At 40.1% G+C, this 20,304-nt stretch overlaps 1 protein-coding gene across 1 annotated transcript in view; it reads left to right on the forward strand.

Annotated features, from left to right (window-relative positions):
• TSPAN2 (tetraspanin 2) overlaps positions 1-20,304 on the forward strand; it is a 977,937-nt gene that overhangs the window by 429,449 nt on the left and 528,184 nt on the right. Inside the window, exon 2 of the mRNA XM_044076441.1 lies at positions 12,291-12,387. Within this exon, the coding sequence (XP_043932376.1) occupies positions 12,291-12,387 (97 nt within the window). The remainder of the gene's footprint in view (positions 1-12,290; positions 12,388-20,304) is intronic.

Below are 20,304 nucleotides of genomic sequence, written 5' to 3' on the forward strand. Positions count from 1 at the left end.
TTTTGGAATGTACCTCACAAGACATCTGCAGCAGCTGGAATGGCCACAGAAGTACCTCACAAAGAGGATTACTGGCTTCAAACAGATGCCCTACACTGACCGTTTCAAAAAACTCCAGCCTTACTCAGTAGCATATCGCCTACTCTGAGGTGATCTCTGCCTAACATATAAAGCTATGTCAAACCCAGAGCTGTTGGACATGCTACACCTAAAGAAATCCCAATCCCTCTAAGCTACACGCTCTAGGGACCCAAACCAACAGGACATGCTGGAGGGATAGATTCCTGTCCCAGAGACTTCCCATACTCTGGAACAAGCTACCCATCTATGTCAAGCAAAGTTCCTCATTAGCACTCTTCAAGAAAAATCTTGATGAGTGGATGGGAAATAGGAAATACACCCTGGGAATCACTTCTGTGGCTCTGCTCGACAGGGGCGCAGGTAATTAACTTTCTTGGGTGGGGTAAGCCAGGGAACCTTGTTGGCTAGGCTTACTTAGGTCCTTGGGCTGATATCCTAGTACCTACCTATGAACTAACTAATTATACAATAATATTTTTGGAGATAATTTTTGTGGTTCTTGTACACAGACCTGGAGAAGTCTAGAAGGATGAAAGCGATCTTTGTTAACAATAGGTTATGGAAATAGAATATGATTTTTACAATGGATTTTTTACATGCAAAGTGTATATGTATATATTTATGTATATTTTTAGATTGCCAAATGGTCTAAGGTTTATATATTTCCAGCCATGTAGTATATTGTCTTGGATAAAGTCACAGACTTAATAATCTGGTTAAATAACAGGTACCACATCATTATTCATTGTATTTAAAGTATATAAGGGTTATATTATTATGACAGCTACTAAGTAGGGCAGGATCAGCTCGAAGGTCACACTGATGGGGGAAGGGATGTGAATTTAACATGTATACCAATAACACTTTGTTTTACTGCACAATAAACCACTCTTGCCGGATAAAAAGTTTATATATATGTGTAGATATATATATATAGTTAGTAGCTTGTGAAGAAACTATTACTGTATTTTTGTTTTACTTGGATCATTTGTATGTGTACTTAATAAAGGATTTTCGACTGGAAACAGACTGTCTACCCTGCATGGATTACTTTTGAAAACTTAGTAATTCTGTATAATATTTCAAATTGTGTGTATATATATTTATATATATATATATATATATATATATATATATATATATATATATATATATATATAGAGGCTCATTTACTGTAGTTTTCCTTCTCGACACTTTACAAGTGCTGCAACTGCTTACTTTTTACTGTCAGCAGCGATCTGCATTTTTAATTACTTTGATTCCTTTGATTTAGTGGCCATCTCTGTTTTTAGTCATTTTAAATAATGTTTGAATGGCAGGCTTGAAAATGTAGTGGAGTTTTTTTTTTTTTTTTCAAAGTAAGAAGAAAGTACAGTTGTGTACACCTACCATAAATGTAGATGTTCAAGTGTCTTCACTGTTGCAGTCATAACTGTTGGGTGATCCTGCCGGCAGGCAGCCAGAGGTCGCCCAGAATTCCAAAGTCTGGGTCCGGCGTCGGCCGTACCAGCAAGTACCCTGACGTCAGAACGCAGAGGTATAAAGCTGACAGCCGACGCCATCTTCTCCAGCCTTTCTTGCCCCAGATGTCAGAAGCCCCCAAAAAACAAACCAAAAGGTGTCTAAAAAGGAACACAAATACACCACAAAAGAAGTGGAAGAGAAAACAAGCAAAAATAAGAGGGGACTGGTGGGAGGGAAACACCGACTGCAACAGTGAAGACACTCGAACATCTACATTTATGGTAGGTGTACACAACTGTACTATGTTCTTCGTGTTTCACTGTTGCAGTCATAACTGTAGGGTGGAATCCCAAAGCTGTGAATGAGGGAGGAGGTTATGCAGAAGAAGGGGCAGCTAGAAGACCCTGCAAAACAGCAGAGGCAAAGCCTGCCCTAGACTTAGAATACAAAGGGAGATTATAGTGCTTAGAGAAAGTATGCACTGAACTCCAAGTGGCAGCTTCCAAAATGTCCTTGGTAGGAACTCCTCTGAGAAAAGCTGCTGAAGTGGCAGCTGCTCTAGTAGAATGACTCCTAACAGTACCTGGAATCTGTTTCCCATAGTGAGAGTAACAAAACCTTATTCCATGAGCAATCCATTTGGAAATAGTTTGTTTAGAAATAGCCTTACCTAGAGAACTGGAGGCATAAGAGATAAGCAATTGATCAGATTTTCTGAAATCTTTAGTCTTGTCCAGGTAAAATCGTAGTTGCCTGTGTACGTCCAATGAATGTAAGATCCTTTCCCCTTTATTTTGAGGATTTGGAAAGAAGGTAGGAAGGTGAATAGTCTGATTTAGAGCCACTTTAGAAATCACCTTAGGCATAAATGTAGGATTTGTCCTCAAGGAAACTCTGTCTTGGTGGAAGATAATGTATGGTTCCACAGCCATGAGAGCTTGCAACTCTGAAACTCTTCTGGCAGAAGTCAATGCCAATACGATTGCTGTCTTCCAGAATAAGAACTTGATATCCGAAGCCGCAGCAGGCTCAAAAGGAGGCAAAGTAAGTTTTTCCAAAACATAATTAAGATTCCAAGCAGGAACAGGAGGAGCTCTGGGAGGTCTTAAATTCTTAGCTCCTCTCAAAAATTGTCTCACCAGCTGGTGAGAAAAAATGGGAGGATCAGTATTAAAATGAGCCGAGATAGCAGAAGCATGAATTTTGATGGAGGAAAAGGAAAGGCCTTTAAGCAGAAGGTCTGAGAGGTAAAGTAAAATGGAGGAAATATTAGGCAAAAGAGGATCAAATCCTCGATCCTGCATCCAAATACAAAATCTTTTCCATTTTGAAGCATAAGATTTTCTAGTGCTAGGCCGCCTAGCTTCTAAAAGAACATCCAAAACTTGTTTGGGAAGAAAAGGAATCAAAGGCCCTTGAAGAGCCAAGCTGCTAGGCAAAGAGTCTTGATTTGAGAGTGTTGCATCTGACCCTGATGCTGGGACAGAAGAGAAGGGATCAGAGGGAGAATCCAAGGAGGTTCCAAGAATAGGTGTTTTAAAGTTGGATACCAAAACTGCCGAGGCCAATTTGGAGCTATCAAAGTGATAGTCTTGGGTTTGTCCTGTTTTATTTTCAGTAACATCCGAGGCAGAAGAGGAAGAGGAGGGAAGGCATATCCCGAAAGATTCCTCCAGCTGAATGACAGGGCATCCACTTTCCAAGCTGTTATGTGGAAGGACCTGGTGCAAGAGAGAGGCAACTGATGATTGAGATGGGATGCAAACAGATCTATCTGAGGACAACCCCAAACTGCAGTTATTCTGCTGAATAAGTTGGGGTCCAACATCCATTCGTGAGGATCCAAAAGATTTCTGCTTAGGCTGTCTGCTAAGAGGTTCTGATTTCCTGGAATGAACTGAGCTTGAAGATGCAGATTCAGATTTAGAGCTGTGTCCCATAAATTCATGGCTAGTCTGCAAAGGGGGTAAGAGTGAGAACCCCCTTGCTTGTTTATGTACCACATGACTGTGGTATTGTCTGTACAAATCAGAAGAGGTCCTGGTTTCAAAAGAGTCTGGAATGCTAGAAGAGCATTTTGGACTGCCAACATTTCCTTCAAGTTGATGTGCCAGAGTAGTTGCTTCTTTGTCCAAGAGCCCTGCTGGCCAATGTCTAGAAAATGAGCTCCCCAAGCATAATCCGAAGCGTCCGTGGTAATGATCTGAGAAGGTTGAGGCAGACAGAAGGGATTCCCTTCGTTCAAAGCACAAGCCCTGGACCACCAAAGGAGCTCCTTTTGGAGGCAGGGAATCAGTGGAATCATTGTGTCTAGACTGTGGTAATGCTGAGACCATACACTCTTTAGGTGCCATTGAAGTTTTCTCATATGAAGCCTTGCATTTGGAATCAACAGGATGCAAGAAGCCATGTAGCCCAAAGCCTGCAGGAATTTCCTCGCAGTGAGCAGAGGTAAAGTTGCCAAGGTTTTGAAAATTGAGGCCAGCTGTAATTGTTTTTCTGGAGTGAGGAAGGCCCTTTGCAAGCTTGTGTTTAGAAGAGCTCCCAAAAAAATCATTTGCTAAGAAGGAATCAAATGTGACTTTTTTGTGTTCACTGAAAATCCTAGAAGTGGGAGAAGACGTTGAACAAAATCCAGATGTTGAAGTAAAAGGTCTTTGCTGTCCGCCTGAATAAGGCAGTCGTCCAGATAGGGGTAAATTTGAATCCCCTGGAGTCTGCAATAAGCTACTACTGGAGCCAGACACTTGGTAAAGACTCTGGGCACAGTAGATAAACCAAAGGGCAGTACAGAGATAAACCAAAGGGCAGTACAGAGAATTGAAAGTGCCTTGAACCTGCCTTGAATCTGAGGTATTTTCTGCATTCCCGCCTGATGGGAATGTGTAAGTAGGCTTCCTTTAAGTCCAATGTCACCATCCAAGCATCCTGGGTGAGCATTGGAAGAAGTTGTTGCAGAGTAAGCATCCTGAATTTTGGAATTTCCAGAAAAATGTTTAATACTGAAAGGTCCAGAATAGGTATCCATGAGCTTTGTTTTCTTGGGACCAGAAATAGTCTTGAATAAAAACCTTTTCCCATCTGTGAAAGTGGAACAGGTTCTATGGCTCTCATGGCCAATAGAGCGTCCACTTGATTTAAGGCCTCTGACCATTGATGTTTTGGCAGATCCGGCCAACCAATAGACCTTGGCGGAGTGTGAAAGTGGAATTTGTAACCTCTTAAAATCACGTCCAAAACCCATTTGTCTTGGGTAATATGAGTCCAATTTTGGTAGAAAAGAAAGTTTTCCTCCGAGAGGGGCTTCCAGGCAAAGAGGACCTGTAGCCCAACAGAGAGAGTCATTGGGTCTGCTTCCTTTGTGATTGAGATCTGTCTTCTCCCCTTCTAGGGGATGAAGCAGTCCATTGTCTGGACCTGTAAGAGGCCTGAGCCTGAGCCCGACCCCTGGAGCGTCTATATCTTCCCCTTTGAGGCCTGTCAGACGTGGGAAAGGACCAATTTTTGGAGGGCCAATTTCTAGTAAATCTAGGAGGCTGAACTTGTAAGAAATCTTTAACAGTCTGCATAGATTTTGCCTTATCCTCCATCTTTTTAATAACCTCCTCAGCTTTAGATCCAAACAGAACATCATGCTGAACAGGGGCGTCTAACAATTTAGCCTTAACTTGCTCAGGCAAATTCTGCTCTCGAAGCCAAGCATGTCTCCTGATAACAGTACCAGAGGCTGCGGCCCTACAAGAAGCCTCCAAGGCATCAAAACCACAATGTAAACTATATGAAACTCCTTAGTCTCGCTGTAGGTTAAACGCTGGGGTAAGCAAAGAAAAAAGTAATCAATTAAATAGTTACAGACCCCAGAGTAGGCAGGTTCAGATCCTTATATGATAAAAAATCCAAAAAGTAAATGCCAAACAGTTAGGTAGTGAATACCAATAAACTGTTTATTAAGATAAAAGATAAGCGCTTTCGCTTCACAGCTTCTTCAGATCTATAACAATGCTTCTCTTAAAAATACAAGCATATATATCTTCTGTAACTAATTAGTAATTATCAATCATTTAACATAGAAAGTTATTTAAAGGGACATCCACATTAACCTTATATTTTCTAAAACTCATATAAAAAATGTGTATGTATAATAAATAATGGATGACTACACATACTTCAAAGCTTGACATTCATACAAAAATGTATAAAAATGTGAACATATAAAAGATACAACAATCTGTTGAAGTAACAGCATAATGAAAAATCTCTAAAACTTCTATCAATCATATATACGGAATGATCTATGAACTTCACTGAACACTAATTTATTACATATAAATAAAAATATATATATGTATATAAAAGACAACAATGTCTATTGATAACTGATAGTAGACACAGTTACATTTTCAAGAATCAAAAGACTGCATAATGTATTGGGATGTCAATTGCATACACGTGTCTACCATGAATAAAGAACTCTAGATAGTAATATAGGCCATTATTCAAACTGTCAAAGTGCATATTTAAACAATGGCATAAAAATAAAAATAAAATTGAAAATAAAAATATATAGACATACAAAAACATATATATATGTGTGCAATTGCGCTAATAAATGTGACATATGAACTATATAAAAGACATTGTAACTAAAACTGTGAGGTCAGAAATATCCCTCACTTTAAATTGTGTAGAACTATATTTTATCTTATATTCCTTCTCTGTCTCAATTTCGGTCTCAAAGACACTCTCTCATTGAGACCTGAACCTTTATCAGCTTTCAATAGAAGTATCCATTCATTTTCCCTGCCTTCAGTGTGTGTATTAACATCACCACCTCTGGGGTTTGGGTGTATCACTTCAAGGGCTTTAAAATTAAACAAGTGTGAGGTGTCCGTCATCATCACATGCTTTGCTAAAGCATTATGCATTAAACCTTTCTTGATATGATAGATGTGTTCTCTCATTCGATCCCTAAATGGGCGATTAGTTTTTCCTACATAGAATGAGGAGCACATCTGACATATCGCTAGATAAACTATATGTGGCGTCATACAATCTGCTTGAGCGGAAATTGAAAAATACTTTCTCAGATCCGGATGATAGAAATGAGGTGTACTGTCTATATAGCTGCAAAAATTGCAACGTCCACACGGCTTAGTGTAGCCACTATTTTTCTCTGGTTGAGTGGTGGTAGTATAACAGAGCTTTCTCTTCAAATTCTGTTTGTTTTTATACAAAAACCTGGGATAGTCACCCACTATAGCTTTGAGGTCATTATCTACTAGTAGTATATCCCAATGTTTATGCATTATTTCTCTCAGTTCTAGATGGTCTGATGTAAACTGTGTGTTAAATTTAATGGATTGTGGTATCACTATATTTGGATCCTGTTCAACCAAATATTATTGTGGTCCAAAATAGGGTAAACCTCTGGTAAGTCTTAGGTCAGAAGCATCCTTAAGATGCTTACTAACTTCGTTTCTACGATAACCTCGTTGGACTAACCTGTCATTCAAGTTGGATAATTCAATTTCAAAGCATTGATCCATTGGATTAAGTCTGGATGCCCTAATAGCCTGCCCTCTCATAATGTTTCTGAAGACATGATGGGGGTGCATACTAGATCTATGTAGTAGGTTGTTACTATGACAACTTTTTCGAAAGACCCCTGTATTAATGATGTTATTGTCAAGCCTTTCAATATACATGTCAAGAAACTCTATTCTATGTTGTGAACTATTCTTTGTAAAGTTAAGGCAGGTAGTAAGATTGTTCAAAGTTGCAAAAAACAAATCTAGTTGTTCAGCTGTGCCTTTCCATAAAACAAACAAATCATCGACAAAACGTCGATAAAAGATGACATGTTGTATGAATAGGTCTACTTTGAATAAGGTTTGCTCCTCCCAGTGGGCTAAGAACATATTGGCGTAGCTATTGGCACATGGTGTGCCCATAGCTACGCCATCTTTCTGTCTATATATGTATCCATTGAACATGAACAAATTGTTCTCTAATGTCAGCTCAAGAAAACAAGTAATCAAATCTATCTTAACAGCTGAATAATCACTATGATTGCGCATATATTCAGTAACATACATGACTCCCAAATCATTGGGAATCATTGTGAATAAAGATTGAATATCAAACGTTACAAAAATGTAATCCATGTTAATTGTTGTATCCTTAATACAAGTATATAAATCAAGCAAAAATTGCTTAGAATCCTTCAGAACTGTGTTGTTGTTATTCAAAACGTATCTCAGATGTTTTTCTACTTAGACAGATAGATGTTCGGTGACCCAGCCACGTCCTGAGACTATGGGTCTCAGGGGAGGGTCTACTGGATCCTTATGTATTTTAGGGAGACCATTAATAGTAGGTATAATAGGATGAATAACTGTAAGGTAGTCACAAGTATCCTTATCAATCAAATGCCCCATATATATGTCAATGATAGTATTATGTACACATTTGATAGTATGATCAACGTCCTGCTTGCTAATCTTAACATAGAAGTCATCACGTAACATTGAAGCCATGCGTTCATTATAGTCTGTCATATCCATGACTACTATCTTCCCTCCCTTATCAGCTGGTCTGATGGATATGTTGGCATCATTTTGTAGTTTCTTTAGGCTGAGTCTTTCACCATATGTAAGGTTGTCATTTTTAAAAAAGTTGTTTATTAGATATTCTATTTTCATAATAATCATAAAGCTCATCCTCTGTAAGTTTCATGTATGCTTCTATAAGGGGATGATTAGCAGGTGTAAATTCACTCAGGTTCTTAAATCTAAAGTTAGAGTCTGGACATGTCTGATTGCTATCTTTGTACATGTATTTCAACATCATGTTCCTACAAAATAATTTAACATCCATAATTGTTTCTACCATATTGCTCTTACTTCTGGGTATAAAACTCAACCCTCTGTTCAGTAGTCTCAAGTCATCCTCAGTCAAAACAGTGTGTGATATATTCATCATTGGAGCAGTAAAGTGGACTTCGTCTGTTTAGTTGTGTTTATTGGCTTCTCCCTGAGGAGGAGTAACAGGTGCGGCATTTTCTGCAACAGTACTTCCTATTGTCTTGGAACAGTGTTTATGCTGTGAGCAGCATAGCTTCTTTTATTTGGCGTGCATCAGCTGACATCGCAGACCGCGACAGCGTTATATGGTGACTTATTTCATATAAGGATCTGAACCTGCCTACTCTGGGGTCTGTAACTATTTAATTGATTACAATGTAAACTATGTTTGCTAACTTGTTCAGTTGCATGCAATACATCCTGTAATTCCTTGTCCTCTGCACATGCAGAAAAGGTAGAAAGTTTTTGTTTTAAAACAGACAAAAGAAATTGCTGATACTTGAACATATGAAACTGGCAATGTAAAGCTCTAATAGAAAGAGTAGCAGAAGTATACACCTTTTTGCCCCATCTGTCCAAGGCACGAGAATCCTTTTCAGAGGGAATAGGATTTTTTTGCTGAAGCGGCCTTAGCAGCCTTGGAACCCTGAGAAATAGTTTCAGGATCTGCAGAAGGGTTCTTGAACAAAAATTGATGGGAATCAGGGACTCTATAAAATCTATCCAGCTTAGAAGGAGCAGGCGGATAAGAGTCAGGATTCAGGTTAGCTTCAGAGAAAGCATCATCCACAATATCAAGAACAGGAGGAATAGCCAAAGGTCTGTGTTGTGGGAGAAGGAGAAATTCCCTAAGTCTCTTCTTGGAAGCGGAATAATCCTGACCTTCCCAATGAAAATGCTCTCTCATGTCATGCAAAGTTTCCCCAAAAGAAAAATCTTCAGGGGGAGAAGCAGAGGGAATAGAGTCCTCTGCATCAGAATCCTCATAAGGAGGAAAAGAGTAATCCTGTTCAGAGGAAGAGACTGAAGACACAGAAGCCTGATCAGAGGAATCATAAGGAATATCCTGTCTAGGCCTTTTTTCAGGAGGGGGGTGAGAACCCCTAATCATAGTAAGCAAATCTTCAGCCATCCTTAATAATTGCTTTTGGGTCTTGGGAGCTGAATCCGAAGAAGCTTGAGAAGAAATCCTTGGCTTAACAGGAGTCTTTGACTTTGCCTTTGTCTTTGTAGTAATAGTGATATGAGAAGGCCTGAAAACCCCTTCAGAAGACGGTACCTGCACAACGGTTCCGGACCCATCTGAAGGAGCGACGTCCGAAGGTCCTGCAGCAGATAAAATACTGGGCCTAGTTGGCTCCCCATGGGAGTCCGTGTCGGCCATCGGTTCCGAAGTGGCTGACGACAGGGGCTGCAAAAGCGCCTCACTGACGACCGCCTAACCCGAAGCTGGCTCCGGCTGCATAGAATCCTGTTTGGACCTCGGATGCCTATCCTTGTCCTTGCGCTTTTTGTGAAGTCCGGTTGTCGGTAAAGTATCCGACGACATCCTATAATTGAACCGTCTACCGAAATAATTCAAGGCCCAATCGTACCTATGCTTAATAGTACGAGAATTAAACCTGGCACAAAACCGACAGCAAGAAACATCGTGGTCAGGGCCTAAGCAAGGAAGACAGTAAGAGTGGAAATCTTTATGAGGTATTTGTTTTCCACACGATATACAATTATTAACTTTTTCCGACATCGGAGGAGCAAGAAAAAAGTTTCCCCAATGGGGTACTTAGCTTGAGAAGAGAAGAAGTCTTCGGACCGACGACAAGAATGCACGTTGTCCGGGAATCCGCCAACCAACAACTTGCGAGCTGCTTTCCACCGCACGGCAAGAAAGACTGGAGAAGATGGCATCGGCTGTCAGCTTTATACCTCTGCGTTCTGACGTCAGGGTACTTGCTGGTACGGCCAACGCCGGACCCAGACTTTGGAATTCTGGCCGACCTCGGGCTGCCTGCCGGCAGGATCACCCAACAGTTATGACTGCAACAGTGAAACACGAAGAACATCTGTAGTTCACTGCTCAAGTGTGAGAAATCTGACCTCTGATTAACAGGCATTACTTGGGCTGAGATGGTTTGCATGGCATTCACAATTTTAAATATTGTAGGTAGAATTTATGTCTTTGATATTAATCTTCTTTCTCCAACTCACCAACTTGTCTCAAAAAACAATGTACACAATGCAAAAATGTAATAAAACAGAAGAAACCTGCTCTTTTGCATAAATTACACTATGTGAAAAATGTAAAATTAAATACTGACAACTTAAGAGTAAGATGAACATAACTTGCTTTCTTTCTTTGTGGTACTGGGTTTTATTAAAGAGAAAGACATTTACATCTGAAAACTAAGCTTGAAAGCCTTGCCTTTGTTCAGAATCCAGGTTACACTATTTATCTAAGGTGTGATGCTGGCTACTGTAACTGATAAGGCACATTTAAATGCCATTGTTTAAGAGGCATTGTTTTTTTAATGGCTCTGTAGTTGGGATAAGTGACCTAATTTTATTACTGTACCTCTCTTAATAGCCTTCTGTGTGGAGTCTGCTTGTCCTCCCCGCGGTCGAGTGGGCGTTCGAAAGACATGCGTTGAATGGGCGTGCCTTCATTGAAGGTTGGGCGTCGGGCTAACAACTCGACACCATAAAAAAACAACTGCCAATTATTAGCGGACCGGAGTTCTGCTGTGGCGACCCCTTACCGGGAAAAGCCGAAGGACAAACAACAACAACCACTCTTAATAGCCTGTGTTATATAACAGATGAGACAAATGCAGGAAAGAAAGGGAAACAATTATTAAATGATGTTTTTTTCTATATGTGAAGTGTTTAGCATTGGATTACGGGGAAGGAAAATCACTTTTTGGAAAGAAAAAACTTGACTTTTGGCTGGAGTTCTCCTTTATGGAGACCTGAGGGAATAAAGTTAATGATTTGCAGGTCACAGTGTACTCTCAGACTATTATGGAATTCAAAGCCTATACTTTCCCGGACTAACTTTTCTCATACCACCTCATCTAGATTTCTCCAGGTTTGCATGTAAGGATTTCTTGTGTTTTACTGAAATATAGAACTTAACCCACATGTAACTGTTGATGTTAACCAAAAGGACAAAATTCAAACTTAAATGTGCTGCAGAAAGTGTGGGTTGAACACAGGAAGATTTTATTTTATTTTATTTATTTAACATGATGGGCGTGCCTTCGTTGAAGGTTGGGCGTCGGGCTGGCACCTCAGCATCCGTAAAAATCTAGTCATTAGCAGACGAGAGTTCTGCTGCGGCGACCCCTAACTGGGAAAAGCCGAAAGAAGAAGAAGTTATTTAACATTTGTTTAGCAGGAAAGTCCGACTTGGAATGAGACAATTTTCACCAAAGGCCTAGAGAGAAATGCTCCAGACACATATCTTTGTAATGTGGGAGGAAACTGGAGCACCTGGAGGAAACCCACATGAATGTAGACAGGACATGCAGACTCTGCACAGAAGGCACCCCAGCCGAGAATCAAAGTGGAGAACCTCTTGCTGTGAGGCGACAACACAAACTACTGCATCGCTGCACTGTCCAAGATGGCAGCTTAGTACTTGGACTAAAAATTGTGCTAGGGGTGCTATGGCTCAGGCCATCATCAAAAGCTGTTGAGTAAAGAATAGTTTTACTGCTAATTATCTTGAAAAAGTACTGGAATGCTAAGGTGACTGGGGGTACTTGTTTTGTGACCTATATAGAATGGTTAATCTACCAGATCTGTGGTAATGTAAGTAGGTTGATGCATTATTAACACTGATCTAAAACAGAGTAAGACAGCGTTTGTATTTTTTCCTTTCAGCTTGCAGGAAGTGCAGTCTTTGCAATTGCCCTTTGGCTTCGTCTTGACAAGGATGCATCCAGTTTATCTGGTGGCTCTTCAGTCTCTATTTTTATTGGTAAAGTATTTGCTTTTTTGTTTCTCTACCCTTAAATAAAAATATAAACAGTGATAAATTCTGTCCAACTCCTCTTGATCTTATCAACTGAAGATGCATATACACAGTTTCACAGTCAACAAGCATTCCCTGCTTACTCAGTGACAAAAGTTACACAGTACACTGCAACTACTTTTTAATGTTTTGTAGCAACAAGGTCCATCCCATTCCTTAGGATTCTGATAACAGTACTTTAATGTGTGCAATTTTGGTCACATGGTAAAATTTCTGCAGTGTCAGTGAGTAATACTCAAAGGATATGGAAAGGTGTGTGTGTGCACATTTTGAGTGGTTGGCATAGAAAAGTTTGATGGACAAAATAGACTTCAAACGAATTGGTCAAGTTCAGTTATGTTTGTACTTGTTGACTGGGTAGAGACCATTTTTTCAGTACAAACCTGAGGAAAAAAGTTCCAATATACAAGATAGATTCAGTTAATGATAAAGCAAGTACATATAAATGTAGTTTAACAGTGCACAAACTAGATTAAAAATAAAGGAAGTGTAGCTGACTAATAACATTGATTAGATAATATAAAAATGTATCCACATGTCAGACATTGAAAAACAATGGAAAGGATCCATGTTTGAAGCACTTAAAGTCCTGTATTGCAGACTGAATGAAAGTACTCCATAAAATTAAATCAATTTAAGTTTCTCTCTGATGTACAGTTTTGAATTTGGGGACATTCCATTGTTTTTTAAGATTAGGTAATATTAAAGTCGGTAATATAACATCCTAAGGTAATTCATGTTAATAATACTATATGCAAAGTTACATCAGAGTATCCCCCTCCCACTTACCATTTCAGGATCCAGTGTATAGGCTGGTATAGCTGATAAGCATACCAACTTTAGCCATACAGCATGAAAGAAGACATTGGGTGGTCTTATAAAAAGCGGCAGATTGATTAGGAAAGTTTAATCATACAAAGGTTGCAGTGTTCAGTGCTCAGAGTCAGGAGCAGGGACAGCAGATAGAAGAAATGTAATAAAATAGTAAGATGTCTGTCATCTACAGCATAAGCCATTTTGTGACTCGCTATAGCTGCAGACAGGACAACTATTAAGGCCTTTATACAGAGTTTATACATACCTCTAAAGTGTTCCTCATTACGAGGAAGTTCCTCGTGGGGAATTAAAAAGTTTGTGTTCCTCCACATTGAAAGCATCTGCCACACATTCAGTGCTAGGATTCGTTTTGACTGATATTCATGATAAAGAGAACTGAATCATATTAATTCTAAAAGAACTTTTTATAAGTAAAAATAGCACATTTTAACCATCGCTTGAGCTTCCTATGTGAAGTCATTTGTAAGCTATTATTAAATTTCCACATTTGGCCCATTTGTTCTACATTAGAAGAGAAAATGTTCCTCATTTTGGAGATGGAAGATTGAGAGCTATGAGTATATAGGATTGAAAACAAGTTACTGCCACGTGAAAGACTAGATAGAACAGGACTATTTTGCATAAAGTATGGTCAATTGGGTATAGAGTACATTGCATATGAAAGCAGGAGCAGTCTTTTCTATGGCAACTAAGGTATAAAAGTTTCAAAATCAAACTTAATCTAAGCATATGTGATGTATATGCTTAAGGACACGATATGTACTGAATACATGCCATAAACATTTAAGTACTGCAGTGTAGCCAGGAGTAACCAGTTGTGCTTACTGAAATGAAAGAAGCAAAAAGATCTGGAAGAGTATATGGTAGAGGTCCATTGCATGCCATATCAAGTAGATGGCACAAAAACCATTATGGATTACCACTGTAGGAAACTGCCACAGTTTGACGGCCTTCTGGACATTTCAGTAGCACATGCCATCTGGAAAAAAGACTGTAAGAAAGCTTGGTACATTCTTGAGAATTTACTTGGGCACCCATTATAATTTCAAAGGTGGCTGAGATGAATGGGTATAATTTCTGAAATCTGAATTTAAGTTATTTTTTTACTTTACCTGAATTGCAGTGACACAGAAGATAGGAGGTAAATCCTCCAAGAGGCTGCAGTTTTCCCTCATACAGAATATAAAAGTTCAATTTTTGAAGTTATGTTAATTTTAAATCTTTGCATTTTTTTATAGAGAGCCCTATAGGTACTACAGATTTTCAGCAGAGCAAGTCATCAAATGCATTCTTTGCATGTTACAAGTTTCATCCAAAATTACAAAGGAGAAAGGCGGAACAGTATATAAATGGGTTCTTGTGAGAACATGGGGAGATGTATTATTTTTGTGACCAGTTCCACACATGCGATAGAAAATGTACTTTACAAAAATAAGTTTTATTTCAGACCTCAAACTGTAGCTTGCAAACACTCAAGTCAAAACTGGGAATAGTACCTAGCAAAAATCCTTCCTCACCCTAGCCAGTCTCTACCATCACAATCCACACAGCAGTGTCAGAGAAAATAAAAAAAGGCTAAGCACACACATTCTACAGTTAACTCAATAAAAATAGACTTTGTGAAGTGCCATTCTCCCAGTAGTAGTACTTTCAGTAGAAGTGTTGAAGCTTTTTTCATTTAAGCAGTCTGATTCCTTGCTGCTGGTCACAGCATGTGATGAATCTTAAATTTACTTTTTGTTTACTGGGTGCATTCTGCTCAATTAAATAGTTTTGGAGAATTAATATCTCCCTTGTCAGTGACAGTCATGAGGAACAGGTGTCCCTGTAAGTACCCCACATGGATATCTGAAAATGTGGCCACAAAAAGTCACTTTAAGTTTGTTAAGAACTTCTATACCTAATAAACTGCAGGCAACTGTTAAATTAGTTGGACTGACAGGAAAGAGGTGAAAATGTCCTTTTTTCATCCAGTAATAGAGCAAAATGCAATTTGTGGTGAATGACTAGAACCAGTTTTAAAACGGCATCTTCCCTGAATAAACTTTAGGAAAAATACCTTTATTGTCATCCAAAAACGTAGTTACACATTTATTTCTACCATGTCTGCCAGAAGTATTGTGAACTACAGTAAGAAAATGCATAACATATTGAGAAGTTAGAGCAATCTTTCTACAGTATCGCTGCTTAAATTTAAAATATTCTTTATAACCATATGCTATTTATAAACATTTAAACCTACAAGTCAATAATAAACAAAGAAAATTTAATTCTAAACTCAAAACTTGGGTCCAGGGCTGGCCTTAGCTGAAACGGCACCCTAGACGAAGTAGTGCTCCGGCACCCCTTAAGCCTCACCCATAACATACTCATGAAACACCCCTATTTGAGCCACACCTACAAGTAGGTCACTCCCCATTCCCAAGAAAGCCACTCCAGTCATTTCCTTAAATCATTTAAATGCATAAGAAGAAAAAGATACCTTGTAATGTAGTTAAACTACAACTACCTTTGTGTATGTTTCCCACTTTAAATACCTGAGCGGGATCATGGTTAAATAGGGCCCTAGGCAGGGTAATAGACCACCTACCCAGAGCAGTCCCTTCTGCAGCAATCCCCTTCCCCCCAGCAGCAGCCCCCTCCCCAGCCACTCCAGTGTTACATTACTTGGCTATTTCTCCTCAGTTACCATAAACACTGTTCAAACCTGTCAGTGTGCACACTGTTTTCTTATTTACTTCTACAATGATTACAAATATTGAAATAAAATAGCACAAATACAGATAGCCATTTTCTAAACAAACAATACAGTCTCACAATGAAAACAGACTTAGCATGAGCAGTAAACTTCTCTGCCCTTGAAACTCACATTCTTAAAACAACAAAACTCACATTAGTTGAAACATCATGAAACTCTCCTTAGCATGGAGAACATCGATATCTGTGCAGTAACAGAAACCTGGTTCAGGGCTCCCGAGAGCACCCCAGCACTACCAGGTTATACCTCATACCATGCTTTTTGGCCCCAAAACTTGGACCGAACCACAAAAGGAGGGGGAGTATCGATATTCATCAAAGATACCCACACCTCCAGGTTGGTGGCAAAGCACGAAGCATCAGAGACTATCCATGTGCAACTAACAGTGGGTAAAATTGCCTTCCAAATTATAGCCTGCTACAGACCACCCTCCCAAACCCAGGAACCCCACTCGGCCTTCCTGAGAACACTGGAAAATATGAAGGTCTCTCCAAACACCATTATATTGGGCGACGTCAACTACCCAAACATAGACTGGGAGCATTACTCTAGCTCCAACACCCTAGCCCAAAGGTTCCTAGAATTTATAAACTCAAATGCTATGGAACAACTTGTTACCACTCCCACAAGAGGAGAAAACAGAAAACATACTGGACCTGATCATCACCAACATGGGGACTCTATGCTCCAGACCAGAAGTGTATCCCTCACTGGTAAGATCAGACCATAAACTAATCTCACTGGATATTCACATCCCGACCCCACCCCCTGCCCAGAAAACCACAGTGAAAAACTTCTCTAAAGCAAATTTCACACTCCTCAAAACCGAGGTGGAATCCTTCAAAGCCCTCGGGCCTGTGGAAAATACGGCCCAGACCGCAGAATCCTTTATAAACACATTCTATGAACACCTTCAGGAATGCATGGATCATGCGATCCCAAATAAAACCAAGACCCAATCCTCCAAAGGCAGACGCCCTGTCTGGTGGACCCCAGCCATAAACAAACTATACAATAGAAGGAGGAAGCTACTAAATGATAGAGCAAAATCCCAAAAAGGGAAGGCATCACTGATCAGTATTGGCAAAAAACTACGGGCACTCATAAAATTGTCTAAGGCCAGCTTCGAGAGAAAAATTGCACAGGACACTAAGGATAATCACAAGGCTTTCTTTAGTTATGTTAGGAACCTGGGTGGTAATTCCCAGATATGCTCAGAATTAGTCCAAAATGACAAAAAATACACTGAACCCACAGACATTGCCAACATCCTAGCTGACAGGTTCAGCGCAAACTTCTCCCCCCCCCCACCAAAATGGCAAATATCTATCCCAGCAGAGTGCTGCCCCCCTGACATCTCAGATGCTCAGGTAAGAGTCGCCCTCTCCAATGCAAGAAACACAGCGTCAATGGGACCAGACGGTGTCCCGGGCTGCGTCCTACATGAACTCCAAGAAGAGCTAAACCCAAACATAAAACTACTGTTCAATCTCAGCCTTACTACAGCATATGTGCCCAAAGAGTGGCGTACAGTGGTCCCTCTCCATAAAGGTGGTGCCTCAACGGATCCTGGAAACTATCGCCCCATAAGCCTGACTAGCTTGGTCTGCAAAGCTATGGAAAGGATCATCATGGACCTCATAAATAAAGATATTGGGGACCTACAAACACTGGATCCTACCCAGTTCGGCTTTGTTAAGGGCAGATCCTGCCTCTTAAACCTGGTTGATTTCTTTGAAACAGTCACCAAGGCCATTGACGAGGGGAAGGTGGTCCACATAGCCTACCTGGACCTCGCAAAAGCCTTCGATACAATACCCCACTCGGGCATTATAGATAAGCTCACCAGCTTAAATATAAACCCCTATGTCACTAGATGGATTGGCAAACTGGCTCAAGGACAGAACCCACATGGTTAGAATTGCTGGAGCCATGTCAGACTCCAAACCAGTTACAAGTGATGTCCCACAAGGCTCAGTCCTGGGACCTCTCTTGTTTGGTATATATTTCTCGGAGGTACAGGCCAACACGGAAGGACTGTGGCTGACCAAGTTCACAGATGACTGCAAATTGGGCGCCATAATCGACTCTCCAGCCGACACAAGCATCCTCCAAAAGGGCCTCATAGAAACAGACAACTGGTGCCAGAGCCATGGCCTCAAGCTAAATGCCAAAAAGTGTATAGTCATCCCCTTTGGCAAAAACAAAGTGCCCACAAATTACCACATAGGTGGTAATCCATTAAGTACAGAAGAAGTAATTAGGGACTTGTGGACCCAAGTTGATAGCAATCTCTCATTTGACAACCACGTAGCCAAAGTAGTTAGAAAAACATTTTATATAGCCCACCTAATCATGAAGGGATTCACATCTAGATCAGGGGAGGTCATCGTGCCTCTTTACTCATCCCTCATCAGGCCCATAATTGAGTACAATGCCCCTTTTGGGATGTACCTTACCAGACACCTGCAGCAACTGGAAAGACCCCAAAAGTACCTCACCAAGAGGATCAAAGGGCTCAAACAGATGCCATATGCTGCCCGGTTAAAGAAACTCCAGCTCTACTCAGTGGCATACCGCCTGTTCAGAGGCGATCTGTGCCTGACGTATAAAGCCATGTCCAACCCGGAATTAATGGACATGCTGCACCTCAGAAAATCCAAATCCCATCGAGCTACGCTCGAGAAACTTGAACCTCAGCACTGAAATAAATAGGACATGCTGGAGGGACAGATTCATAACCCAGAGGCTCCCTTCACTCTGGAATAAAATCCCAGTCCAGGTTAGGCAGAGTCCCTCATTGACTCTCTTCAAGAGGAATCTTGATGAGTGGATGGGAGATCGTAGGTTTACCCCGGGTATCACTTCTGTGTCACTGTTAGACAGAGGCACAGTATACTAACCTCGAAAAAGGGCATAGCAAAATAAATTTAAAATGGGTGGCGAAAGCCAAACACATTCTGGCTAGGCTTATAAATGCCCTAGGGCAGATAGCCTAGTATGAACCTATGAACCTATGAAAAAAACACATTCATAGAAAATGCATCTGGCCAGTGTAGAATTAAGTTTACCTTTCGGCTATTTTCAAAACAGACTACTTGCACACACTTTTTAGGGCATTGAATACACAGATTTGTTCTTTGATTCACCTTCCTGATTGTATTAAATTATATTCCTTGTATAATACAGCACCACTTGTTAGAATGGGGTTTAAATTTGTAGTTTTAAGTATTATTTTAATAAGCAATGAAACAAAATGTATGAACCAGTAACTACCCATTTCAGAAAATTTCAACCATAAAAGGCCACTCAAAGACTTTTGTCATTACAATCCACCAATATAACTTTATATGCACAATCTCTGCAGAAGTAAAATCATCTGAATAATTCTACAGTGAAGAAATCTGTAACTAATGAATAGGTTGCTACTGCCAAGCAACTTTACATCAAAATGTTTTATCTACAAATTCACTGCCTGCAGCCCTTGAAGAATTAATTGCCTATATTACATTAAAAAATTGGCAAGTTGTTATATTGCAATAGGAAATGACTAACAAACCAACAAGTTCATAGTCACTAGGCATCCCATACAAAGGAGGACATACTCAGGGGTGTAGAACCCCTTTCCCCCTTATAATGCACCAAATAATCAGCAATCGTATGGGTACTGCAATACCAGCACTCCATTTCCATGGTGTGGGAGTAGAATCCATAGCCTTCTGCAAAGGCAGTGATGCTACTAACACTGCTTTCAGATTCTACAATACAGTGTGCCATTTGATAAACAAAAAACAGCTAATTGCACATTGAAAACAGACTTAGCATGAGCAGCAGTAACATTTCTTCCTTTGAAGCTCACAATTCCATGAAAACAAACTGAAATTCATGATTTCCTTGAAAATGTACGGAAAGTCTTAATTGCCTGAAAATGAAACTCAAACTCACATTTCTGTCTGCACTCTGGGTAGGTGGTGTTTGCAGTGGTTCCCAAACCTTTATGGACCGAGACCCACTTTTGAAAATGGTAATTTTTCAAGACCCACTACTCCTGTCGGCATGTGTAAATGTGAAGCATGCATGGCCCTCCTTAAAAGAGAAGGCGCCGCCACCACGGAGTGGGTTTTTTTTTCTTCAGATTTTAAGGGGCCATATAATTTATTCTCGTACTTTAATTAGCAGCACTGGATCATGGTCAAATGAGGCCCTAGGCAAGGTAATAGATTGGCCCCCCCCCCCCCCCAGAGCAGCCCCCTTATACCAGTGTTCCA

The sequence above is a fragment of the Protopterus annectens genome, chromosome 7.part0 (assembly GCF_019279795.1).
Source record: "Protopterus annectens isolate FY-2018-M chromosome 7.part0, PAN1.0, whole genome shotgun sequence".
NCBI classification, from domain to species: Eukaryota; Metazoa; Chordata; order Ceratodontiformes; family Protopteridae; genus Protopterus; species Protopterus annectens.